Source organism: Sarcophilus harrisii, chromosome 2, assembly GCF_902635505.1.
Source record: "Sarcophilus harrisii chromosome 2, mSarHar1.11, whole genome shotgun sequence".
NCBI lineage: Eukaryota > Metazoa > Chordata > Mammalia > Dasyuromorphia > Dasyuridae > Sarcophilus > Sarcophilus harrisii.
The window spans coordinates 634,671,586-634,699,003 of record NC_045427.1 but is presented as its reverse complement, the minus strand read 5'-3'; the positions used below and the strand labels follow the sequence as shown (position 1 = coordinate 634,699,003).

At 35.4% G+C, this 27,418-nt stretch overlaps 1 protein-coding gene across 4 annotated transcripts in view; it reads right to left on the bottom strand.

Moving 5' to 3' along the window:
- Positions 1-2,600: 2,600 nt before the first annotated feature.
- HERC4 (HECT and RLD domain containing E3 ubiquitin protein ligase 4) overlaps positions 2,601-27,418 on the bottom strand; it is an 85,179-nt gene continuing 60,361 nt past the window's right edge. The window contains exons 15-25 of one of the 4 annotated variants that reach the window (XM_031956885.1): positions 24,438-24,557; positions 19,987-20,010; positions 17,197-17,295; positions 13,144-13,311; positions 12,785-12,928; positions 11,977-12,143; positions 10,748-10,814; positions 9,708-9,790; positions 8,559-8,742; positions 5,287-5,389; positions 2,601-3,350 (exon numbers count right to left, since the gene is read on the bottom strand). In XM_031956885.1, coding sequence (XP_031812745.1) covers positions 3,142-3,350; positions 5,287-5,389; positions 8,559-8,742; positions 9,708-9,790; positions 10,748-10,814; positions 11,977-12,143; positions 12,785-12,928; positions 13,144-13,311; positions 17,197-17,295; positions 19,987-20,010; positions 24,438-24,557 — 1,368 coding nt within the window. In that variant the 3' untranslated portion in view covers positions 2,601-3,141. Of the gene's footprint in view, positions 3,351-5,286; positions 5,390-8,558; positions 8,743-9,707; positions 9,791-10,747; positions 10,837-11,976; positions 12,144-12,784; positions 12,929-13,143; positions 13,312-17,196; positions 17,296-19,986; positions 20,011-24,437; positions 24,558-27,418 lie in introns of those variants that run through there. The other 3 variants (XM_031956886.1, XM_031956887.1, XR_004232591.1) reach the window with 3 other exon arrangements.

Genomic DNA, 27,418 nt, shown 5'->3' with positions numbered 1-27,418 from the left:
ACTTTATAGAAATCATTTCAATGTAGGTTCGGCCAAATACAAATCATTGTGGATAGAGAGCAGAGAAAAAAAGGTGGCTCCTGCCCAGAAAAGCCTTATTCCTCCTCTAAGCTTAAGGTGGGGAAATATAAATATTTATACAAAAGTCTAATATAAAAGATGTGATGAGGGAGGGAAAGATGCAGAAAAAGTGAACGACATCAAACTGGGGCAGGAAGTACAGAGGGAGACTGAGGAAAGGAGGAGGAAGCACTAGAAGCAACGTATCTCAAACTCAAGCCCAATGTGGAGATTTTTCTCCCCTGTGCTTTGAAAAAAAAAAAAAAAAACCAGTCAAATCTTTTCCCCTTCTTTAATAAGAAGCACCAGTAGCCTTTTAGGCATTTATGTTCACAACCTCAGTCATCCTTGCCTAGTTTTCTGCTCCCCTTACCCCTCCCCCCCCCGCCCCCCCAACTATACCCATAATGAACAGATCCCAAATCTTGTCGATTCGAACTTCACAGACTCAACATCCTCCTCTCCTCTTTATAAGGCAATTGAGGCTTCCTAGAGCACATATCTGACCACAGCACTCCCTCTTCAATAATCTTGGGTGATGTCTTACTCTGGTTGGGATAAAATACCTACTCCTCAGCTGGGTATCTAGATCCCTTCAGATTTATTTCACATTAACATATTTCATGGATTCTAAGTTTCAAAGTCGTTATCTGAACTTGGTATAATTTCATGTCCTTGTATCACTCTATTTCGATGCTGTTCTGCAGGCTTGTAATGTACCCCTCTCCTCATTTGCTGGTTTCAGAATTCGTTAGCTTCCTTCAAGGCTATGATTGCTTGTCATTACGCATCTAACCTGACTCAAATTGCCCTCTACTTATTTATCTAGGGTTTACAAATGTGGTTGTTTTGGAGGATTTAGCATAGTGACCTGGACACAGTAAATGCTAAATTAATGTTCTTAGTATGGGGCCTGAATATGGCAAGTACTTAATGAATGATGGTGGTAGTTGTACTGAGAGGCAGAAATGAGTACAGGTGACAGTCTCTGTGCATCCAGGGTTCCTACATCCAGTTTTGTACATACCGAGTCTTAATGTTCTATTTGACTCAAACAGATTGGTGAATCTTGTCGCAGGGGACTGTGTGATGGCAGCAGATTATTGTAGGCTTTGTACTTTATCCCAAAGACAAAAGGGCACTAAAGGGGTCTCAGGGATACAGTATGACCTGTGATTAGGAAGGTGATATGGCAACTATATGAAGAGAAAAGAGGAAGAGAGGAAGCGGGAAAGGCACAATAAAGAAATTCCAAATAGGCCCAAACAAGAGTAACCAACAAGTGAACGGATGAAAAGAAATGGAAATAATTAATCGATTTGACATCTCTTTAAAGCGGTGAATACATGTGCGTGTGGGCATGTATACATGGATCCATAGGTACAGTAATGTGAAGGAGAGAGGAGAACCAAGAAACGATTGCAAGATGTTCAGACTAGAAGCCTAGAAGATGTTAATGCTGTTAAAACAATCAAAGAAGATGGGAAGAACAAGTTCACTGAGGGAAGAGGAAGACAAACTCTAGTATGGCATAATCAAAGCATAAAAATATCATGTCCTTAAAGCATTCAGTTAATTAAAGAACTTTTCTGAAAGGAAAGGAAGCATGTTATTTATTTGAATGGTCATATCTATGCTCTGTAAGCAATATCACTGAAGGAACATGTAGGCAACCTAAGAAAAGTTGGCATTTCAGAATATTTCCTTATTTCCAAGGGGAATGAATTTTTCTATGTTCTTTAGTTTGGTGTTCCTGAATACATATCAAAGCTCTGAATGCAATGGAACATGAGCAATGATTCACTAGCAGAGATTTCCATGTTAAATTGACCATAATCAAAGTTGCAAAGTTGCACAAAAAAAAGAAAATAAGAATTTAAGAGTCCTGCCCTAAAATTTGCTTAGAAATATTCTTGAATAGTGCTGGATCTTACATGAGAACCACTGAAAATTTAATTATTAAACCAATAAAGCTTTATTCAAGTATTTTATTTAAAGTTTTCATTGCATTTTATAAATTTAAAAAATAAATATCTGCACCATAGCTGAAAGTCACATGTATTTCATATCATCACATACCAGGATTTAAAGACATGAGAAGAATAAAATCTGAAAGTGTTTCAGTCACAATCAGCATCTGAAAACTGTTGTTGTCGTTTTCAATTTAAAGAACCCTGAAGAAAATTCTTCTATATAAGCCAAAAGCACTGTGGAAAATGTGTCTTGAATCAAACCTTCACAGTTAGTACTGTTCAAAGCTGTAAGCTGAAGGTGTTGGATCTCATAGTAGCACACATTCCTATTCTTGGCAACCATGGGAAAGCTTTCTTCCACTGCTAAATTAACCATGTTTGATCCCCACTCCCCATTCAGCAATATCACCACAGTACTCCAAAGGAAGGACCTAGAAGATACTTAGTAGAACCCAATTCGAGGCACATACCATGATACTAGAAGACTGTCCTAGTACAAAACAAGTTCTAAGTTTTTACCCTTGTTATTTTTGCTATTTGAGTTTCTAAGAAGCCAGAAGAAAAAAAAATTTAATGGTCACAATTTTTAATCCACAAAAGTCATTCCAGTTCAATTACAACATAGAAACTGTACTGGTATCAGAATGTAACTATTTTATTACAAAAACTTTAACATTATTTACAAAATGAAAAATAATCAAGTGACTATTGCAAACCAAAGTTAAAGGTTTTTCACCCAGTGATTGAAAAGAATTAAGCAACCATTCCATGCACCCACACACCAAGATCAATTCTGTAATATGCAGACCATTAAAATTCATGTTAGTGAAACTTGAAGGTATTCACAATACTTGCATGTTTATTGGTAGATGACAAAAAAATGTCCATGGTTCTGTACAATACGTCTTATTAACATAGTTTGTTCATTTTCTTTTAGGACTTTTTGGCTTTCATGAATATTTGTATGTCACAGAACATTTTGTAAATAAGCAGTTAATTATATTATCACCTCTGTCACCTTGTCCACTGAACTCACCACCACAAGAAAGACACAAAGAATCAGTTTAATGCTATTGCATTAAACTAAATAATTATAATACCTCTAAAGTTATATTAAACTGAAGCCTTCGTTGTGATCAATGGCCTGGATCAGTTTAGATCGTAGAGTTTCTTTCTCTGTGTATTTCGGAAGATCAAGAAGATTAAAACAGGTATGGGAGACTGGGAGATAGGCCTCTCCACCTCCAGTTGACTGAATGACCAGTTTAAGACTCTTCATACCAAGAATAGGAATCCGATCACTACCTGTCAAAAATACTATCACAAGAAATTTTTTTAAAATGAAAACTTAAGACAAACATCTGCATTATAACAGTACTGTTCAACTACATGATCTTTAGTTATTTATCTGCTGAAGCCACTCCTGACCACGATTTCTGTAAATAGGTTTACCTAATTTGTAAACCGGTTTACCCAAAATGAAAAAAATGCTCTGAACTTGCTGATAATTTTCCTTTTCTTTTTTACAAAATAGCTTTGGTTGAGGATACTGCTTACCAGTAAATATTTTAAAAACTGAACTTACTAACCTTGAAGCAGATCACTGAAACAGTGTGAGGGATAGTTCACATGCCAAACAACAAAACTGTTTCTCATTAATTTTTTTGTCCATAGCTTGTTTCTGACCAAGAATGGTATTATCCAACTTGATTTTTATTCCCCAGATGTTTTTTTTTATGATTTCTACAGTTTCTAAAAATGATATCCTCTCAAAAGATGAAGATTTTACACCATCAAGAATATTAAAGAGAAATTTCTATGATGTCTTGAGTAATAGCAAGCTATCAGAAGCAGCAAATGACCTCCCACAATGTCTTCTTTTAAAGACTCCAACATTTTCAGGTCGGAGTAGTTACAGTTTTTCTCTAAATCTCTTTGGGAGAAAATCTCATCTGTGCTACATTGGAGGAGGGTCCTCTCATATAAGAAAACGCCTACTTCCAAAGCAGGTCAATACCTTCTCTTCGATTCTAATCCTGGAGAGCTACCTCGGCCAGGAGAAGCATGCTGACAAAGCCAACACGTGGCCGAGATGGGGCCTGACCCCAGGGCCAGCTCTCTGCTTCTATGTCTCGCTGCTTCTTGGCTATCCTTCAAACAGAATCATGATTTAGAACTGGGAGGGACCCTAGAGATAATGCCATCCAAGCCCTCATTTTATACATTAAGAAATACACACAGATCAGTGAAGTTGGGCCACGGTCTGGCAATGGGGCCCATCCTGGGGTAGGTACAGCCCAAACTGGAAGTCCTTTCCCACTGTCACCGGCTGCCTCCTTAACACAACAGAGGACAATGGACTGGGCCATCATTTGCTCCAGGGCATGGGGAAGGGTAATGGTAGTAAACTGGGTCATAGCTGTAAAGAACAGTCCATCAATTATACTGGCTGATTCTCTCAATGAACTGTAATTTTGATGACAATGCCTTATTAACAGACCCATAAATGAAATACTCTATGAAATTATCAATTTAATCTTCAAGGTGACACTTAACTGACCAGCACTGTTTCCTATTAGATTGGTCAAGTTCCAGTGAAATATTAAATAACAAGAATATCAATTTTGCAGATTTTTTCAAAAACCTGATTGATAGCCATTTTCCCTTTGTTAAAGCATGTCATCTGGGGGCTCTTATTTTTTTTAAATAACTAAAAAGTTTTTCAATGACTTAGTTATATATGAAAAATTAAATAATCCATCATCAACCCTCATTAAAACCTGTTATGATTCTATTTATAAGAAATATTTAATGTTTTGATATAGAAGCAGGAAAGGTTACTATTTTAAAAAAACAGACTCATAGAGCTTGCTCATTTATGATTCAATAACAGTCATAGGAAATTCCCAATCCTAATATAATGGTAATTTCTTTTTCTCCAAATTATATGAAACAGCATACATTTCTCAAGAAATCAAAAACAAAACAACTAGCTTCAATGATTTTAAGAATTTTTATGTGAAACATTTAATATAAAAGCTGGATAATAAGACTTTTGAAAATGATCATAACTAATCAATTATAAGACAGACTGGAATGTTCTAATCTTTCAATAACTCAAGCAATCACAAAGTGACTAAAGAAGCCATATAAAAATATACTAATCACTACAAAGTTGTTTAATATCGTAAGGCAGAGAGCCGATAGAACAATTCAGTTCTCATTTAAAATAGAATGAAATGGAAATACTTACAGAGAAATTGTTTTTTCTTTTCCAATGGCAATTCATGAAAAACTTCCCAGAAAATTTTTATTGTTGGATGTTCTGCCCAGTATTCCCCTTTGTATTCTGTATTCTAGAAACAACAACAACAACAACAAAGCCAAAACATTAGCTCAATGAGAAAATTAAGCTAAGAAGGTTGAAAACAAGAGCCTGGATCCTTAACCAGGCCAGCTGCCTTCCTACCACTTAGGTCCAGCAACACAATCCTAACCTTGACAAGCCATCTTTAATGTATATAATATATTAAAGATGGCACTAATATATGTGCCACTAGTACGAGAGAGGGAAAAACAGTTTCTGGAGAAAATAATAATATTAAGTATTTTAATCAACACAAGTATAACTAAGCATATTAACTAATTAGGGCCTAATACAAGAAAATAAAGTAAGAACACACATCCTATTGACAGCCAGTTATATTTTTATATATGAAAATACCACACCTAAAAATTTTGTCTATACTTCAAACCACCTTTACAATTCATTCAAAATTAATTATAATGCTCACATATACATACAGTAAAGATTTACATAAAGTAATTTAGCCAAATAACTAAGCATCTTGACACCTAACTTCCCTTTCAATGATCTATTTAAAACATTAAAAATTTGTATCCTGTTATTATTTTAACAGATACAGTTTTCCCAAAACTTCTACCAATCATTCTCAAAGAACAATAAAAGTATAAATTTTGTGCAAAATTTTGGCCCTTTTTTATTTTAATAATTCTTAAGGCAATAATAATTTTTATTTAATTAATAACTCATACTAACTTTCTGTATGAAATCTTACATGTCTATATATAGCAGCCAGTGGGAGTGGGGAGAAAAAAAGTGGAAATTAAAGAGACAAGAAAAAAAGTCTTCTGAAAACAACTGTTGGTGCATATTCAACAAATTAATATGAAAGGGATCTTTCTAGGCTATGACCCATCATTAGTACAATTTTGAATCAAAAAATATGATTCAAGAAGCAGGTATAAGAGAGAATCTGCTTAAGACATCTATTTTTAAATGTGCTACTTTTCAAATGGCTTAAGATGGTTCCAAGTTAAGTTGTAATGATTCACTATTACCATGAAAATGTAGTCATTTATTAATATTGCAATAATAAACTTACCTTATAGTATTCAGAATTCTATAAAGTACTTAGAACAGTACTTCCAATAATACTACACAGTGTAGATACAGTAGGAGTTAATATCTTCAGAGATATTTGAGCTTTCTTAAATAACTGACAAGATTTTCCTTTGCAATTTAGAAATGGACAAGTGACATGTAAAGAGAAATCTAAACTTTTCAACTTAAGCTCTCTGGTTCAAAATCAATGTTTGTCAAACTATTTTCCAAAGCCACTAATCAAACAAGAAATTGGTAGGATTACCAAAGAGAAGGAAATTCCCCTAAAGGAAAAATTACAAGTAACATGACTAGAGGATCAGCCCTGAAAGAGCCATGAAGTGGGTAGAAATACAAAACATACCCCAAACAATGTTCTTTTCCTTCACTTCTCTAGACTACCCTCAGAGGATTGAGAGCTGGGAGGGATGTTAATGATCACACTGTTTCAACCTTCTTCTACATAATGTTCTACATAAGGAAACTGGAAAAAGCAGAGAAGAAATTTGTCCAAATTCTTTAAGTGCCACGCTAAGATTGTAGCAGAGCTAAGATTCTCACCTAATTTATTAAGTGTTCATTAATTGAGAGCTGCTAATTACAACAAAAAGCCTTTAGACAGTTAGGTGGAGCCATTGTGCACAAAGCACTAGTCAGGAAGAGTTCACAAATCCAGCCTCAGATACTTACTAGCTGTGTGATCCTGGGCAAGTCACTTCACCTGTCTGCCTCAGTTTCCTCATCTGTAAAATGGGGATAATAACAGCACTGACCTCACAGGATTTTTGAGAATCAAGTGAGATAATCATTATAAAGTACTCAGTGCGCACACAATAGGACCTGTAACAACTGCTGATTTGATTCCTTTCTTCTCCATTTATTAAGTATTATGGGTCAGGCATTGCTGAGCACTGAAAATTACCAAAGAAAAATACAGAGATGCTGACCTTTCAGAACTCACATTTTAATGAGAGACAAAATGCAAACAACTAGTCTGGTAAGTTTTATTTGTTCACTGTGTCCTTTAGAATCAAATTGTCATATTTATGGAATTAGACTTCTGAGATCCTGAGATTTCCAACACTGCAAATGTTTATTTCTAAGTCAACTTTAAATTTAAAAATTTTTATTTTATTTATTAAGTGCTTCCTATATGCCAAACACTGGGGATACAAAGAAAGAAAAAAAGTCTCTGCCTGGAAGATCTTAACATTTAATGGAGAAAACAATATGTAGACTTTACATGCACTGACATACATACAGGATATTCTGGAGTCCATCTGTAAAAGAACAAGTTTTAGTATTGACAGGGATAAGGAAAGACTTCTCACAAAAGGTGGGATTTGAGCTGAGACCAGAAGGAGGCCAGGGATGCCCAAGAAACAGTGGTGAAAGGGAGGAATAACCAGGAAGCTGGTGTCTAGGGGATCACCGAGTACATGGAAGGGAACAGTGTAAACATAAAAAGCTCCTATGTGAACTCTGAATATATCTGAGAGGCGAACAGCCCTCTTGTAACTGTAACTGCAGGAATTTATGCAGCTAATATTTCAAAGAGGAATTGATGAACATCAATTGTTGAAATTCCCAGATATGCGCTGGAAGAGACAACTTATTTCTCAGATCATCATCCTTTTAAAAAACACTGTTAATTTAATACTACTTTTGATGCACAGGTATTTCACTGTTATTCTAAAAAGAAGTCATTTCTGATACTTGTACCATTGAAACTTCTGAGAAAAGTTAACAAATGACTGCTCTTTCTGCTCCAAGACCAGTGGAGGAAAATGTGAATAAAACACTTCCTTGGCTGAAGCAGACAGAAAATCTACTTGCTCCTCCATGGGGCTACTCCCTGATGTCACAGATCCCCTACTTTTTAACAAGAAGAATGCCAGCAACATCAAATACAGAAACTACAGCTAATTAAAGGCACTGTTTTTAAACACACATTTTACAAATCATTTTTTTCTAATATCAACAAGTGTGGCATTTTGCTTTTAAACGATAAATATCAAGCGGAACAAATGCAGGTCAATGAACAAAAGGTAAAATTTGTAACAAACTCAGTATTAGCTTGAATCCAACAGCTTGTTATCCCCAAAAGTGTTTCTCATTACCTTTTCAAGTTCTTTCCAATCATAGTTTGTGTTCCCAATCACCATTGCCTGGAGTTCATTAGGATGGAAGAGCTGAAGGACTTTCCCACCACATACTTTATGGAAGCCTTCATGAAAGGCATCAAATAAGGAAGCCACTGATTTATTGAATATGTAATCCACATAAGAATCAACAAATTCCTGCCTAGAAATGAGAAGAAAAATTTAAGACATGCACACCTGAATTTCTTTTTTAATGAAAAGCTGCATTCTCTTGCTGGGAAGGTAATGTCATTACCATATCATGGCATGTGTACTTATGGATATTATGACATATTTGTGGTCACTTTCTCACAAACTGAGACATAATGTGTCAAATAGAGCTCTTTAAAGAAGAGAATCGAAAGTCATCTGTTATAGATAAAAATTCACTGACCACCCAAAATGATTTCTAAAAGAGCAAAAAATTTTCCATCTGCAATGGTGGCATTTGAGCATGTGGAAAACTACAAAGAATATGGATCCATTCACTTTTGGTTGAGAAAATAGTGTACAAGTATAACTGAAACCAAAAGGAACAATTGATTTTTGAAAAATGAAGAATAATGTGCAATTGGGGAGCCTCATGACATTTAACAGTCTGAAACCATTACAATAAATGCTTGACAATCATTGTGAAATAATAATAGAACCCAAATATGTCAGTTACCTCACTAATAACTTGCTATGTGCCAGATGGTATGCTTAGTACTTCAATAGTGTCTTATTAGACAATTCACAAGCCTAATATGATTTCCCAAGGAATTAGAGAGAATAAACTACTCTTGCAAACTTCAATTTCATTCTCCATGATCTTAAAAAAAAAAAAAAAAGTAGGAAAACTGTGGTCCTACTAACAACCTCATATTAATATTAACTGCATTCCCTTAGGAAAGCTACCAAGTAGGAGTACAGATTGTTACCAAACCCAAAACATGTTAGCAAACGGAGAGTCAAAAGTATTTAGGAAATTTTCAAATCAATTCTCACCCCCACATTGCAGTTACTACTCAAATATTTTAAAATTTTAAATCTGAGGCTAACCTTTATTAGTTGAGATATAAAATAAACGAGGGGAAAACTTCTAACCTCTGTTAGTACTCTACTAGCTTTTAGGATAAAATCACTTACCTATTTTGTTTACTAACAGTAGTGTCTGCCCCATTAGGAATCAGGTCTTTCACTTCAGTTGTACCGAAGTTCTCAACGGTGATCTATTAAATGTTTTTGAAAGTCAGATTCAATCACGCAGATTATTATTACTGTGACTATATTTAAACTGTATGTCTATTCTTTTAAAGAAGCAAAGACCCAACTGAAATCTGGGTGAAAATCTGTACCTTCTGCTTCTAATTCTTGGACTATTGAAACAAATAGTACACCTGTACTGTTTGCATCTAGTGATACTACTGCCTTTAGAAAATATTTTTACCTGTAGAAATAGCCTTGTTCATAAGGATATTATGTGAGTGAAAGCAACTTTCCATATCTATGTCTCATTATCTCTATGAGCTTACTGACTGCGACTGTACCTTCAATATTTCTACTACCATATTACTGATCACCTTTCACATCCTCCCTAAAAGCCATCTCACTCCTCTACTTTTTGAATACCTCAAATTCAAGCCATGCTTCCAACCCCTAATATATTTCCATCTTCTCTGATCTTTTCCCATGGTCCATAGGGGAGATGTTTTAGCAGTCTTACTCTGGAGCTGTCCTTGAAGCGCTTCTCATAATCTACGAAACATCCCAGAATTTAAAAGCTGGAAGGACCTAAAACTGGGCAACCCAACCCCTCAGCAAATCAATAAACTGAGGCCCAGAAAAGTTGTGTGGCTAAACAAGATCAGTTAATCAAATATCAAATTTGAAAAAAGGTCTTTCAATTCTCTGTTCACCACTCCTCCCACAATAAAACACTTTCCTATTATTCCTTTTCTTTGGGAAGGCAAGGACTGTGCTTCCCACCTCTTTGAAATCCTAGTGCTGAACACACGTCAGCAGTTAAAAAAATATTGGGTTCTCAGTTTCTGTTAACAAAGAAACAACATAAGGGGAAAAAAAAAAACTATGAATAACATGCTTCCCAAGATTCAAATAGAAGGTGACAGAGCAACAGACTATGTTACAAGTGGCAGTTTATTCTATAATACACCCTTCTAACTCACCGTAAAATTAAGACAAAATGTGTCCTCTATATCATCTTCTGGATAATCCAGTAATTGTTGCATGCTTCTGCAAAACAATATATAGGATCCTTTAAGGTGAAAAAGGATAATTAGGTGTTCTGAATGTTTGGCCTATATAAAATAAATATTTTTTCCCCATTAACAATAGCTAACACTTACATAGCACCAATGATGCACCAGTCCCTGTGCTAACCCTTTTACAATTATCACTTCATTTCAGCCTCATAATAACCCTGTAAGGTGAGGGCTATTATCCTTATTTTATAGATGAGGTTAAGTGACTAGCCCAGGTGAACAAAGATGGTAAATATCTAGGGCTGCATTTGTCCAGTCTTCTTGACTCAAAACCTCGCACTCTACCCACGTATCACCCAGCTACCTAGTATTTCTTTTGGTAGCAATTTAGATTTCCATCAGGTGCATGTTTAAATTCTGTGGGATCTTTTTATCCAGTTGTATTTTGTGCCTCTTTCCATGCAGGGCAACCCCAAAGACAAGTTTGAAAAAATATACTAATTTTTTTCTCTTGGTTCTTGTGAAAGGAAAAAAAATATCATTCTGAGTCTTTGATTATTTTATCTGAATGCAAAGATCATGTGATATATCCATTTTGAGGAAATGTGTTTGTATCATCTCACGTTTTTATTCCATACTCTGGGCAACTCAATAAATGGTCAAAAGAAATTTCTGAAACTTGCAGCTGGGAATTTAGCACATAAGAAAAAAAAACTGATATAAGTTTTCATTGAATTTTCTTTTTTTTTGACCTATATCATCAAAAGATTCTCAGAAAATGTTACTCTCATCAATATATTCAGTACTATTTGCAAAGGACATGGCCAATTTTCTTTCCTTTTTTTTTTTTTTCCTAAGGCAATTGGAGTTAGGTGACCTACCTAGGATCACACAGCTAGGAAATATTAAGTGTCTTGGGCCAGATTTGAACTCAAGTCCTCCTGACTTCAGGGCTGGTGCTCTATCTACTTTGCCAACTAACAGCCTCAACATGGCCAACTTTCAAGCAATCAGCAATGATGTAACTTGTATCTTTTACAGAAAATACAAATCAGTCTCATTAAATAGATTTCAATCTAAGGAATAATTTGTAATCATCCTGTTAAAAAAGACTTTTCCATTTCACAAACTTTTACAAAATGTTTAACAATAATAAAATAAACCTGCTCATTTAAGAAAAAACCCACACTGACCTTCCAACATCAGGCATTAGCTCCTTCAAATCATCCAGGGACGCCTTCTTTTTCAGCAGCTTCTTGTACAAAGCCAAAGGAAAATGGAGGTCTACAATAGTAAAGTTATAAATTGCTAATCCACAGATAACTCCAATCAAGTGGAACAAATCACTGTCTTCAAAGGTCTATGAATTTCAAAGGGGAAAAAAAAATCAGTGATAACTTGAGGTCACAAAAATTAATCCAAAAATTTTTTACTACAATAAATAAAAATGAATATAATATTGCATTTTAAACACCGTCTATTGGGTCGATTGGTGGATTCACTGCAGTTTGAGACTCTTATTAAGGAGTGCCACATAAAATTCCATTCTGTGTACTGGTATTACAAAGAACTCTTAAAAGACATGAGCATAGAGGTAAAGAACAGAAGCAGACTAACCATCACTGACTTCATCAAATTCCAAGTTCTACACGTTGAGTAAAGCATCTCAAAGAAGTTTATTCTGATCTCATGACTTCATTTTTTAAGTGACAAAACAGAGAAAAGATGACAGAGGTCTTCTATGGAATACAACCAAATTAAGGTCACCTTAGATTTCAATTGTAAAAAAAGATTTCAGTCATCTGAAGTCATCTGCTGGTTAATCTCTCCCTCTAACAAACATAGGGTGAAGAGATTCAGATAATATGGACAAGAAGCTTTCTGAGTCTAAACGTAAGGATTTTTACACTAAAGATGCAGATCACTGCCAGATATTTATTTGGTAACTTCTGACAAATCATTATTATTAGAATAACTCAGGAAATTTAGGTAATTTCTTACCTTGTCAGAAAACCAAATGAGCCTAGAATCTTCATAATACCTAAACATGCCATATTTTGGATCCAACAACTCTCTCATTATGAGCAAGAAAAATTCTTTGCGTACCCCTCCTGCATCAACAGCATCTTCTCCTACAAAAATAACCTACAAAAGGAAAATTCATTTAAAAACAAATGAAATTATGTTTTGCATGTTAACAGCTTGAATAAAATATTAAACAACAATTCAAAAAACAAAAATAAAAACAAACAGCAGACAACAATGTTTGATCAGCTAGATGACAAATACACATGAATGCCTAAAAGGAGATGGGTCTCTGAATACACAACTATGAGAAAATAAGAAAATTGTCAAATTACCTTAAGTGGCTTTTTATAATCTATATTCTTTGTCTTCCTAAGGACTTCCATTGCATCACCTACAATATTTTCTCTACGGACTACTAGAATTAGACAAGGATTCACAGACTCAATCACAGGAAGAAAAAGAGAGGAAACGTTCTGTCTGTGGGCCTGGTCGATAGCCATCTGTAAAACAAAAGGATTTTAGAAGTGGTGCTTCTAGAGTTTACTGCTCCAACCTGGACAATATTCATCAATCAGCTAATAAGCATTATGACAAGCACTATACTCAGTGCCAGAATAAAAAAGAGGCAAAACATATTCCTTAGTTTCAAGGGACTCACAATCTAATAAGGGAGACAACAAACAAATATGTAAAAATGAGTTATAGACACAATAAACAGGAAATAATTAAAAGAAGAATGTGCAGGTGTAAGAGGGACTGGGAAAGGTTAGCTGAAGAAAATGGGATTTTATCTGGGAATTAAAGGAGGTGCAAATAAGGAGGGAGAATATTCCAGGCATGGGAAATGGCCAGGGAAAATGCATGGAAATGTAGTGCCTTGCTCATGCTCAGTATGATGCCTGTGTCACTGGATTAAAGCACACATAGAAGGATGTAAGATGAAAAAAGACTGGAAAAAGATTAGAAGGTGGAGGGAGAGGGAGGGAGAAGTTATTAAAGGTTTTGAAGACTAAAGAGAAAACTGTGTATGTGACCCTGAAGGTGATAGGGATACACTAGAGCTTACTGAATAGGACGTGGACAGAGTTGCAATTGCTCTTTAGAATAATCACATAGACAGCTGAATGAGGAAGAGACAAGGCAGGCAGATCCACCAAGAGATTACTGCAATAATCAGGAGGTGGTGAGGGCCTACCCCAGAATGTGGCAACACTGCCAGAGAAGAAAATGGGGCACATTGAAGATTTGTGGCAAAGGTAAAATCAGAAGACCCTGTTAAGGGTGAGGGGGAAGGAAGTGTGTGATCATTCCTAAGTTGTGAGCCTGGGGACCGGGAGGATGGTAGTGCCCTCTATGATAACTGGAATGATAGGAAGAGGAGAGAGTTTAGGGGGAAAGTTAAGAGTTCCATTTTTAAGCAACATCTACATATGAATGAATTTGACAACTCTAAACCATTCTTTCTATTATGAGATCCACAATTTCATAGTGATATGATGTCATTAACAAATTCTGAACTTTTACAAAACCAATGGATTTGTAACACTTATGGTCTCTCAAGGTCTCCTGATAAGAACAAGTAGCAGAGGCTAAGATTCTACAGATAAGAAACTCAGCACTTCTTGTTTTTCTTTTACTTGTACTGTTGATTCTTCCTGTCTACAAACTCAGCTTTCCCCCTTTGTTGCAGTTCTAAAAATGTGCATTTTCGATTAGAGTTCTATTAGTCTGAAAAACTAGTCTGCCCATAACTAAAATGGGAACCTAGGGAAGCGTCCATGTGTTCTGTTAATAGAATGATATGGGAGTAACTCATTTGAGGGAGGAATTTTCTTAAATGTCTATGGAATTGGGGAACATAAAAACCTATGAATAAGGAATGAACAGTCGTTACAATTAAGGGGAGATGCTTTTAAAAAAAGTATTATGAAATAGGCCAGAGTCTAATTGAAGGGAATTTTTATTTCACAGCCTTTTTGCCTGAATTTTCTACCACAGAGACTAAAGTCATGAAACTAAGTACCTGGGGGAAAAACCCAACTAGCAACCACATAGGAAATTCCATTCAAAGTCTCAAATGTGAATATTAAACTGTTATTCTTCTTGAGAAGAAAATGGATATTGACTGCGCATGTGAGCGTATTCCACTATGGAGAGACAAGAGAAAACAGAAGTCCCCAGGATCTGGTCTAAGTAGACATCAGTGAGTTGCAACAATCCCTAAACAATCCTTCGATGCCATTTCCGCCGCATCTTGGCCCTCTCCAGGAAGCCAATAGTAGCACTCTTTCAAATCACACTTGTAGAAAAGAACAGCAGCTTATGGACAACCTGACCTTTGAGCCCCAAAGAGTTTCCCAGAAGGAGCCTTCCCACTTCTACAAAGTGCCTAACTAAGATGCTTCTATGGCACTAGCTCAAGGTTGTAAGCTCAACTTTGAGTCAAAGAAGTCAGGTTGGACTTAGTCAAATAATCTAGTGGCCAGGCCAGTTGAGATGCATAATCTGTTGAACTGCAGTTCACAATGCAATGCAGAAGAATAATTTCATTGCATCTTATTACTCTTGCACAGTGTCTTTGGAGTGAGTGTCTTCAAAAGCTTCCACCAGGGATAAAAGAGATAAGATTATACCCTTCAAGACTACTATATGAGTAAATAGGCAAGAAAAGACTTGAAATTTACTGTCTTGATGACATATTGAGAGAGGCAAGGAAAGTGTTATAAGGCAAAAGGCTTTGCAAACCTAAAATGCTGTACAAATAATGTTATGATCATTACTTTTCTGAATAGAAAGCCCCAAGAGTCTGGGACAAGCTGGAATCCGAGTTATATTTGGCATCCTGAAGCTTATTCCCTATAGTGGCTAGCCAAAGCAAAGTTAGGCCAGTCAAGGACTTAAATACATCCTGATTTTCATTCCATTGTTGTTGAACTCCAAAAGCTAAAAGGAGGCCCACAAAGCAACAAGAGGCTATCTCTTTACTTCAGACCTCCTATGAGGGGAAAGCCAGAGATATGATTTTCTCAGAAGAAATGGAATTAAAGGGGCAGCAGTGGATAGAGCACCAGCCCTGAAGTCAGGAGGACCTGAGTTCAAATTTGGCCTCAGACACTTAACACTTCCTAATTGTGTGACCTTGGGCAAGTCACTAGTTCAAGGTTGTAATGCCTCAAAGGGAAAGGGAAAGGGAAAGGGAAAGGAATTAAAGAAGAGATGTGATTGTTTGCTTTGTTGCTGTAGCCTAAGGGATCGTAGGACCTTCCCATTGGACTTGCAGCTGAAACCTTCACTATGAGTTCCTCCCCATTAAAATGTGAGCTGTTGAGACTAACTTTTCTATTTGCATCTCGAGAACTTACTTTAGTCAATAAATATTCTTATTCATTCAGTCAAGTCCTCATTTTCACAGCTAATTTCCTCTAGAAGGGAATCTACACTCAGCTTTTCTACTTTCTACCCTTTTACTCTCTGGATGCTGGCTTCCCACCTCATCAATTAACTGAAGCTTTTCTCCAGTTACCAATTACCTCTTAACTGCCAAACCAAATGTCATTTTCTCACGCTTCATCATTCTTGCTCTTTCTGCAGCCTCTAACACTGTAATCCTCTTCTTACTGATAATCTCTTCTCTCTAGGATTTTGTGACACTGTCGTCTTCTGGGTCTCCTCTTATCAGCTGGATGGCTCTCTCTCATCCAAGATTGCCCCAATTAATATGGACACACACCTGCAAGCTATCTTCTGAGATCTCTTCTCTTCTCCCTCGATACTTTTTTACTTGATAATCTCCATCGATTCCCATGGATTCTAACACTGTAAGCTGAGGACTGTTCAATCTATTTATCTTGACTTGCAGTCTCCTCTTTACAACTGCTTACTAAATATCTGTAGCAGAGACATCTTAATTTCAACTTATTCAAAACTGCCTATTGCCTTTAGCCAAAACCTTCCCCCTTCCAAACTTCCTTATTATTTTCAAGGCCACCATCATGCTCTTTATTATATTGTGTTTGAGCACAGCTGAATGTAAGTGGTCTCCTCACAAAACAGTGAGCTCCTTGGCAGTGGAGACTGTTTTTGTCTTTCTCTACATCCTTATGTCTTATAACAGTACCTGGCATACATGAAGTGCTGAGTAAATTATTATGGCTGACCTGGAAGGAAAGGTTGCTAGTGTTCAGAGGATCTCGGATAATAATTCCATAAATCTAATGACAATCCCATTTTAAAGGATACAATCATTTTACTAAATTACATTCAAACTAAAGAATACAGAAATTCCCCTAAAATTTCTGATTAGTAAATCTTTAAAATATTTGCTATTTTGAACTACAAAGGATAAAACAGTAAGTATACCAAAATAATAAGTGAAATATTTTTACCTGCATCTGCAAGACTGCATCTGTTTGTAACAGTGTAGTTTTTGCCTGGGCATCAAATACAAATGGATATGTACAAATTGTAACCGGGATTTCTGTTAACTGGAAATAAAAAAAAATTAAAAATAAATTAAATATTAATTTATGGCTTTATAATAGGATATTTTGTATGGCAAATTTCAGAAAAATGATGAAGTTAAACAATGCCATGAAACCTCATGTACCTTTTTATATTTTCAAAAATTGTATTATATTTTGCTAGTTCTGACCCATGTAAAAGTGCTTTATTCTATGTCACATAACAAGATATTTCTCATTTTTTCAGTATTACAAAATTTGATGGATTTTCTTCAGTGCGGATGCACCCTCTAATGATACAGATTACAATTCATCACTCAGCAAGCCTTCGTGTCTCAATAAGTAGTTGTGGCTGGAACAATGCATCACTTGATGGACCTTTTCTCTGACTACCTGATCTTTGCCTAACTAAAGTATGGAATAAATTGATTTCTAATTCCAGATTAGGACAACATATTGAGAACATATAAAATAACAAATATAGACATTATTTACTTCAAAATGAACTAAATTACAAGTTTAAGAGAAGGTTACTCAAGGTCAGCAATTTAATTTGATAGGGATACTTCTCTGTAAAAATATATATATTCACTGGTACTTAAGAGGACAAAAAAATGACAGACTCATTTTCACTGAAGAGTGTTGCTCCTAAGATCTGGTTGGCTGGGACTCCTGAGAGGTCAAACTTTGGAAGAGAACCAACTCTTGTGTGAGAGGAGCTGTTCCTTTAAGCTGGCATATAAAGCTAACAACCTACTAAGCACCTTTTTCATTTTTTTTTCCTGTTCACAGGACAAACTAGAGTGCAATAGAAAAGACAGCTACATGTCTGGACGGCAGGATCAAGGAAGCATGCCTTTAGTCTCTTTAGCAGTATCTTTTTAGCTGTCGTATAGCAGAAACACATAGGAATTATATGGGTTCACTCATACATACCCTTCCTATTCATGTGACAAGAGGAAAGATTTCCTAATAAAGACCTTTCTTAATCAAAGAGAAAGCAACAACTAGGACAATAGTAATCATTCCTGCAAATATGTTTGCTAGAAGTAGACATATACGTACTTTCCTACAAGGCCCCAAGTTGTTCATGGACAATGTTCCTAAATGCAACCCTCCTAGAGAAGGGAGTTTCTAAAGAATTACGATTTCAGAATCTTAGCTTTCTAGCAGAACAGATAGACTTCTTGGAGGCTACTTCATGAACAACCACAAACTTCAGAAGTACAAACTTGACAGTACAAAGACAGAAAATAAACTTTCAAGCAGGCTACTGCTTAGAAAAAAGAAGAGCACCAAGGAAGGACTAAAGTCAGGAGACATATGCTTATCTTCCTTCTATAACCAAGAGTGATTCAGAAGTATAGATTGGAAGGGAACAATGTTGCCTTTCCAATAATGCCATTATATGTTTGCCTTGTTGTGGCAGTTCAAACCACTAGGGCAATTATGAGCCTGGGAAGAGACTATGTAAGACTCTATAAAAAAGCAGGCAGTCCCTAGAATGCTGGAGTACTAGCCTGCTAATCCAAATTCTTTTTCTTGCAAGGAGAGATATTAGAATGTGTTTATGTATTTTCTATACCTATTTGTGGATTCCCAAGAGTCCCCTAAGCTTCCATGAGTCCTTTGTGCCTTTTTCATTTTCTGTGAGTGAGGGAAAGAAAAGGCTATCCTATACTTATCATGCATTTGTTACACTGACTTCTTATATTGGTATTAGGAACTTCTTTCACCCACATTTGGAGATTTTCCCATAATAAATACTGAGTGAGAGGTTAAAAAAATAAAAAAGAAAAGAAAAGAAAATAGTCCTCTTGGATAATAGTCCCAGTTTAGATCTGGGTTGTGTAGGCTCAGAGTTTTGGGGGTGGGGGGAGGAGAGAAGAAAAGGAGAGGGGAACCAAGGGATGACAAGTCATAGATTAAATAATTCACTGAGTCACATAAGAAAAAGCATCCCTCAAACTAAAGATTTGGAAGGTCACATGTTACTACTCAATACACACCATTCACTTTTGCTACTACCTGCCTAGTATACAATTTCCCTCACTACATGTATCTGCATCATGATTATCACTTAGGCAGGCTTAACCAATAATGTTTTGATATGGTTGTGTTCAATGATTACAAAACCATCAACTGAATAAATAACAAATACATTCAACTTATTTCACACCATAGTATGATATAGATATTAGCCAGTTAACAAAGAATTCAAAGTCCCAAAAGATATTGGATAGTAATGTACAACTAAGCATCTACTAAACATTTCAATGAAGGAAATCTTGACATGCTATTTCCTCCCAATCATATGTATAATTCCTTCTATTTATGAATGCGTCACAGATTATACAAATGGAGACTGGATAAAGCTGTACAAACATTCAACCCATTTCTGCAGATTTAAAAAAAATCATATTTATAAAGCAATACATAAAAGCAACAGCACATACAATAATCATTAACCTCAAAGTACCAGATAAACTTTAGAAAATTAGAAACTTTAAACTTTAGATAGAAAGATTTGACATAACATGTTGAAGAAAAATCATTCTCTTAGTAATATTTTTAAAATAATATTCTGTACCCAATACCAGAAGATAAAAATGTAGTAAGTGAAAATATATCTTAATTACCCATATCTTAAAATTCTGTAAAAGTAAAAGGATATAGGTAGATTGTTGAAAATAAGATTATATCATCAAAACTTACCTCAGTCAATCCATGGTTGATATCCTAAGACAGCAATGTAGAATGTAGCAACAATGAGGAAACATCAGTGTTAGTGTCCAAATTTAACTATTCCTATTCAAAGTAGCAATTCAAAGTCTTTTTTTTTTCCTGCAGGTATTTAACTGAATTAAAAGGACAATCAAAAATGTATGTATTTTCAAACTGTCCTTTCTATAGAGTACATGAAGTGCATTTAATTTTTTAAAATTCCTTTGCCTCAGTTCTTCACCATTATAAGACCAGGGAAGATAAGTAGAATAAAGTTTAGTTTCTTCTCAATGCATTCAACTACAGAGATGCCCAAAAATTTATTCTTTGCTACTTTCAGGTTATGTAAGCCCTCAAGAGCACGTAAACACCTTTTCAGAATTGTGCTGAATCAAGGGAATTAGAAGTTCTGACTCAATCTTAACAAAGTCATGTTGTCATTCACTGGCTCAGTTTCTTCATGTGGAATCTTAGTAAAAATGTTTTAAGTCTGACAGGTACAAATGCTATGATGAAGCAAAGGGATATTTCTACTTTATGGAAAGAACAATGAGGTGGAAGTTGGGCAAGGAACTTGCCCAAAGAACTTGCATTAAATTAAGAAGACAGTTTTGAGAAAACAAATTATTTCTGTGATCACTAACATGATTGAGAAACAGTCTATTAATAGTGAATATGGTGGTCAAAAGAAGTAAATGACAACATAAGAAAGCAACCGAAGCTTTTGAGGAGGATGGGTTTGGGGTTTGTGAGTTCCACAATATGAAGAGCTACCAATTAGGATCTTTCACTCACTACTGTAGATCCTCCAACTGGTACTTTGTGGCCTTGGTGGGGGCCCTTGGGTCATTTAACTGGGAAGTGGTTCTACCTGTGGAGGGGGGTGTAACTTGATTTCAGGTTATTCTGGCTCCAACATTCTACTAGAACTAGAACAGGATGACTCTCAAACAGGATATTTAAACATAAATGAAAAAATAAAAACAAACAAACCAAGGATAAGTCTAAAGGACTTGGAGGATAGAGAGGAGAAAGAGACAGAGAAGTTTATGGAAGAGATGGGTTATTGAAAATGAAAGGAAAGTTACCTCACAGAACAAGAGATGACAAACTCAGCAGGACTACAAATCCCAAAGGTGCAGCCCATCTACAAAGATGGGCTTTATTTTATTTTTTACTGCTGCATGATAATGGTGAAGAGAACTAAACATTCCTTTATGTACAAACCTTCTTGCCCAATATTTTACAAAAGAAAAGTAAGTTAAAGAGACTGACTTTAAGGCTATAATTCAAAAATTTTCATTTGAAGCTAAAGAAAGTTAAGAGTAGGAAACCTCTAATTGCTATAGTCAGTTCCTCTGAGTAAGAAAAGAAAACAACTGATTACAACAGGGGTATCTATGGCATAAATAACTAAATATTGCCCCTTTGGTGTCCCTACTTATACCTATGACATCCCAGGAAGGCAAGTTTTAATCTCAAAATGTATAGACTGGTTTCAATAGAAGTAGAGTATATAAGGGGTTCCCTATGACCAATCTGAGGCAGAAGAATCAACATATAAAGAACTGCTTTTGAATTGTAGGAGCCACAAATACAAGACTTAATTACAATAAGAGAGTTGGATGCTGATAGCCAGCAAAAGGGACTAAAGAGTTGGTTGATGAAACTGAAAGACAGATGAATAAAGGTTTACATGGCAGAGAAAGCATGGAGTCTATAAGACATGTTATTTCTTCCCATACTACACAAACTTCATTATCTCAAATTGGAGAAAGAGAAGAGAGAAAAATCGACTAAGATCTGACATTCAAACATTCCAAAGTATAACAGGACAATAGGTCTGCAGAAAACAGGAGCCAAAGAAGAAGTTGCCAGATTAATTCCCCTCTGTTCATGGGTCTCTCTCAATACCAAATACTAGCATTCTATGTAAGGGACTACTCTGGCATTACTGGAATGTTGGATAGTTAGAGCTCCTATAGCACATATCACCAACATCCAAACTTTAGTTTTAATGCTCACGAGGTCTTTGATTGCCAAGAAAACCCTGCAACAATCCATGCTGTTCTTGGAAACACGCATACAATTTAGCAAGCAGGGGTTTGGTGTTACCCCATCGATTTAAAGAGCAGTACCTCCCAGTAATTCACTATTGGTGGAGTTGGGAACTGATCCAACCATTCTGGAGAGAGATCTGGAACTATACCCAAAGGGGTATAAAACTCTGCATAGCCTTTGATTAAGCAGTGCCACTACTAGGTCTGTGTCCCCAGTGCTACTACTGTGTCTGTGTGATGAGAAAATGTCCCAAAAAGATTTAAAGGGGAGGAGGGAGGAGAAAGGACATACTTGTATAAAATATTTATAGCAGTTCTCTTGGGGTGGCAAAGAAATGAAAATTAAGAGAATTCCCATTAACTGAGGAACAGCTTAACAAGCTGTAGCATGTAATTATGATAGAACATTAATGTGTTATATGAAATGAAAAGCAGGATGTTTTCAGAAAAACCTGGGAAGACTGAAATGAACTGATCCAAAATGAGGTGAGTAGAACCAGGAAGGCATTGAATACCATAAGAGTATGAGGATCAACAGTGAATGACCATACTACTCTTGGCAATACAATGATCCAAGCCAATTCTGAAAAACTTACGATTAAAAAAAATAATAATAGTACCTACCCCCAGAGAAAGAAGTAATGAAATCTGGATGCAGATCGAAGCATATTTTAAAAATTTTTATTTTTCTTGGTTTTTTTTGGATAGGGTCTATTTTCTTTTGTAATATGGCTAATATGGAAACATGTTTTGCATAACTACACATATTTAATCTATATCAAATTACTTGCCTTCTCAAGGAGGGGAAAGAGGTAAGACAGAAAAGAGACAGGAAAAGAAAAATATGGAACTCAAAATTTTAAAAGAAAAGAAAAATTTTTATATGTAATTGAGAAAATTTTTTTTTAAAGAAAAAACAAACAAAACCCAAAGAACAGCACTTCCCTGCAAATGAATTCCTATAGGCTTACTCACTTCCCTAACATGCCCTTATGAGTATAAGTGGTTCAAATTCTGTCCTATGTAAATTGGGAAAGGGAGGAAAAACAATTATTTAGAAACACTCCTCTCTTCCAGTCTAAATAGTAATGCTGCCATTACCAATTTAGGAGCTGGCATAAATAAAAAAAGCTTTTTATTTGGGTGTGATGAGAAAATGTGATCTTCCTACTACTTCTAAAATGATAAAAACTGATAATCACACACATATCTATATATCTATCCACCTATCATTTATCTACCATCTAGCTATCAATTTATCAACTATCTCTGATCTATCTCACTCTATTGTCTTTACCACCTATCTCTTTATCTGTCTCCTTATCATCTAAGTACTGCTTTGACTAGAGTGGACAAGAGGACCAATCCTGAAACACCCTAATGGAACTTTGAAATGAGTTTTTGTCCTGGATCACCAGAAGAGACATTTTCGTAGCACTTTAACGTTTCCAAAACAGCTCTATATATGTTTTATCATGAGGTAGAGTCTAAGTTTTATCTCCATTTTTCAGATGAGGAAACTGAGGCTCAGAGGTATAACATGACTTACCATGATCATAAAACTGTGTGTTTGAAGAAAGATACAAATTTAAATATGGACTCTTGCTCTGAATTCTATTTTTCTAAAACAAATATTTATATGTTTAGGAAAATTGTTCTTTTTTTTTAATTTTATTTTTTGGAAAATTAATCTTTAAAAATTACCTTTTAATGAGTTTAATTAAATGGTACTTTTTGGCATGGGACACTAGCATAAATATACACAGAAAGACTTTAAATCATATTTTGTGACTTCATTTGTTTAAAATATAAATATGAATAGAGGAAAAGGTAGCAAAGTAAGTATATGCTTATGGCCACATTTCAAAAACACCAACAACAAAGACAAAGAAAAGGGAAAGGAGGAAGAGGTGAAAAAGAAGAATGCACGTGATCTGATGCTCCCTAGTTTGGAAAATTCAAGAGGTCCTGCAGCTACACTGAAACTGTTCATTTTTACAATGGTAAATGTATTCTCAAGACATTTCTACTATCAAGTGAATTCAATTAAAATTTAGTAAAGATCTATCACAATGTTACAGAAACACAGATTAAAAACCACTATAATCTCTTTTGTTAAGGAATTTAAAATAGAAAAGTATACAAATCCAAGAGAATACAGTATCACACTTGCACTTTTTATAACACACGAACTTGTTTGTTTTTATACATCTGGACTATTGACTGAGAAATCACATGCACACACAACTTCTATGCAACGTGCTTAAATTTTAACAGTGAGTGTTTGACATTTGTCTCAAGAGATGGCTCCATTTTGTTTTTCAAAAAAGATAATTATGTAAAAAAAAAAAAAAAAATCACAGTTTGAGTGAGGAAACATACCATTCCATAGGCCTGCTGTTGAACCCAGTTGATGTAGTCATTCCGTATATCTATTAATTCTTGTACTTCATGAATATAAAATTTGTCATACTGTATGATCTGTCCCGTTTTCTCATTTACCTATGGAAAAATGAGACTGCTACTTATATATCATGCATATAGATAGATATAAGGATATATATTTTTAAAGGGCCTAATATAAAGAACAGTTTTCACAGACTGAGCAACCCTGAAAGCCATAAATGCTTTAGAGCTTTTTTTAACCTGTAAGCTTTATTCATTTACAAAAGGTTCACTGTAGGTCCACTATGTGCAAAGCACTGAGAATAAAACACCAAGGAATGTAAAGCCACAAGACACAATCCCCACTCTGCAGTACAATCAAATATAAAAAGAAGAAAATGAGGGGAAAAAAAACCACTCCACAAGAGGATGCATGTATGCTGGAATGGAGAGAAAAAATGGCCTGGGAGGCAAAATTGTGCCTGAATAGATACTCCTGCTGTGGACCCAAGGGTCAGTCTAATAATCTCAGTTCTTAAACAACTCTGCATTGATGAGGGTGCAGAGAAGAGCCCAAAGTGTCCTAGCAGAGGAAGTTTTCTCATCTGGGAACTCCCTACACAAATAAAATCACAAATCAAACTGTTATCCCTACCATAAGAATGATACAAAATAAGAAACTATAGATATTCTAAGGACTGTAATTTCTAGCTAGTTTGTTAAAAACATTTTCTTGAATCTAGACCTTGAAGGATGGGAATGACATGCTGCTGAAGAGACATTTTAGGCGGAGGTAGTGTCACAAACAAAGCATGGCAGTAAGAAGGCACACATTAAGGATGGCAGATAGTGAATAATGCAGGTTATCTAAAGTGAATGGCACATATATTTCTCTTCTGATATATCAGAATATAAATCTGGAAAGGTAGGCTGGAAACTGTAGAGAGCCTTGAATATTATGCTAAGGCTTTGGAATTTACTTAACAGACAATGGGAAGACCCTAAAAAGTTTATAAAGTGGTAATGAAATAACTGGAATACGATAGTGTACCATGATTAGTCTTGCAGTGCTCTCAATACAGAGAATATGGATTAGAAAAACTAGTTAGAAAATTCTTCAAGAGTTATAAAGGAGGAAGAGTCTGACCTGAGGTGGTCACAAAATGGAGGTTGGGAAGAAAGGGATGAATGTCAGAGATATTATAAAGGAATAAATATTTAGAGTCACTAACAAATGGATTAAGGGATGAAATCAACCCTTAATAACAGAGATAATTAAGAGAAAGAGGGAAGTAAAAAATAGCTGGTTTTGCTTGAGGTAGGTACAGAGAAGAGAAACTAAAAGTCTGATTTGTTATTTCTTGAGTTTATGGTGCTGGCAAGATATTCAAATAGAACTGTTCAGAAGAAAAGGCAATCAAAAAATGGTATTGAAGTCTGGGAATTCACTGGAAGGTCTCTTAAGATCGTTAAGCTCTAGGCAGGTCTACTTTCCAGTTTCTCCAAAGCTCAGTAACAAAGATTTCAATCAAAGAAATGCTTACAATGTACCAGTTCACAATGATAGGACAATTATATGAGGTACAGCACAAGAACAAAATAATTACTTTAAATCTTATTAAGCTCAACTGAAATCTTAATCACATCATAATAATCCAAGAACTCTAAGGAAAAACAGTTAAAACTATTTGGAAACCAGAAAGAACATGATGAATTGACATTGGGAAGCTAAAGAAAGAAATCAGGTAGAAGTCTCAAAAGAAATCCAAAGTTATTCTTTTCAAATTTATTTTTAAAATGGAGAATATATATGAAATTCTGAAAAAGAAACAATAAAGAGTTAGTGGTTCACTCACATCTCTAGATATAGACCTGACATTTAAAATGTTCAATTAAAACCAGACTCTCGAGGAAATATAAGCTTCTATTTCAAGAACATCAACCATCAAGCTTTGCCACTAAGTAAAATACCCGAGATTACGTCTTACCAACCTGATCTTTCTATTCCTTATAAGATATTACACATCACTTTATATCAACAAAAGGATAATATGAAACCTCAGGATATAAAAAATATGGTAATAATAATAACAGAAAATATTTATATCATGCCTACTAGGTGCCAGGCCCTGAGATGAGTACTTTACAATTATTATCCCATTTGATCTTCACATCAACCCTGGGAGGTAGAGACTCTCATTATCCCCATTTTAAAGATAAGAAAACTGAGGCTGAGACAGGGATTTGCCCAAGTGCTGGATTTTAATTCAAGTATTCCCAACTTCACATCAGGTGTGCTGTGGCATAACCTAGCAGCAGAGTATACTGCATTAATTCACCAAGTCTTAACCACTATCACCAAAACTGTGTCTTTCATTATGCTATTTGATATATTAAAAGAAGCTATGGCCAAAGTATTTCCATATGGCATGATGGGAGAGAGAGGCATATGCTTCCATTAAGAGTGTGATTATAAATGTTTTACAAGAGACTCTTGGAGGCAGTGAGGTGGGATGGGGGGAAGAGAACAGTATTCAGCTGACAAATTTTTTAGTTTAATTCAAATCATTAACATTTCTCATTCACTTTAACCCAATTAACAAAACAACCAATTAAACCCCTGGTTGGTAATTTTGTTATTTTTTTTAAGGTATAAATGCTCACAATGAAAATTTAACAATCTGCTTTCTATAAGCTGCTCCAGCTCCCTTAAGTGCTACTGTGGACAAATTCTCCAATTCTCAATCTTGTTCTAAAGACAAGATGGGAAGCAAAATTGTTAGAGGAGATTTCTGCCTTTTTCTCAATCATGCAAAAGGAAGGGTTATGTGTTCATCTTGATGGATGTATATGTCTTTGGAGAACCAATCTCACAAATATCTGGATTCCCAAATTGCCTCTAAGATTAATGAGAAATTCCTCTCAATAGCTTTAAGGTCCCAGGCAACCAGGCTCCAGCCACACTCTCTTGTAGCCTC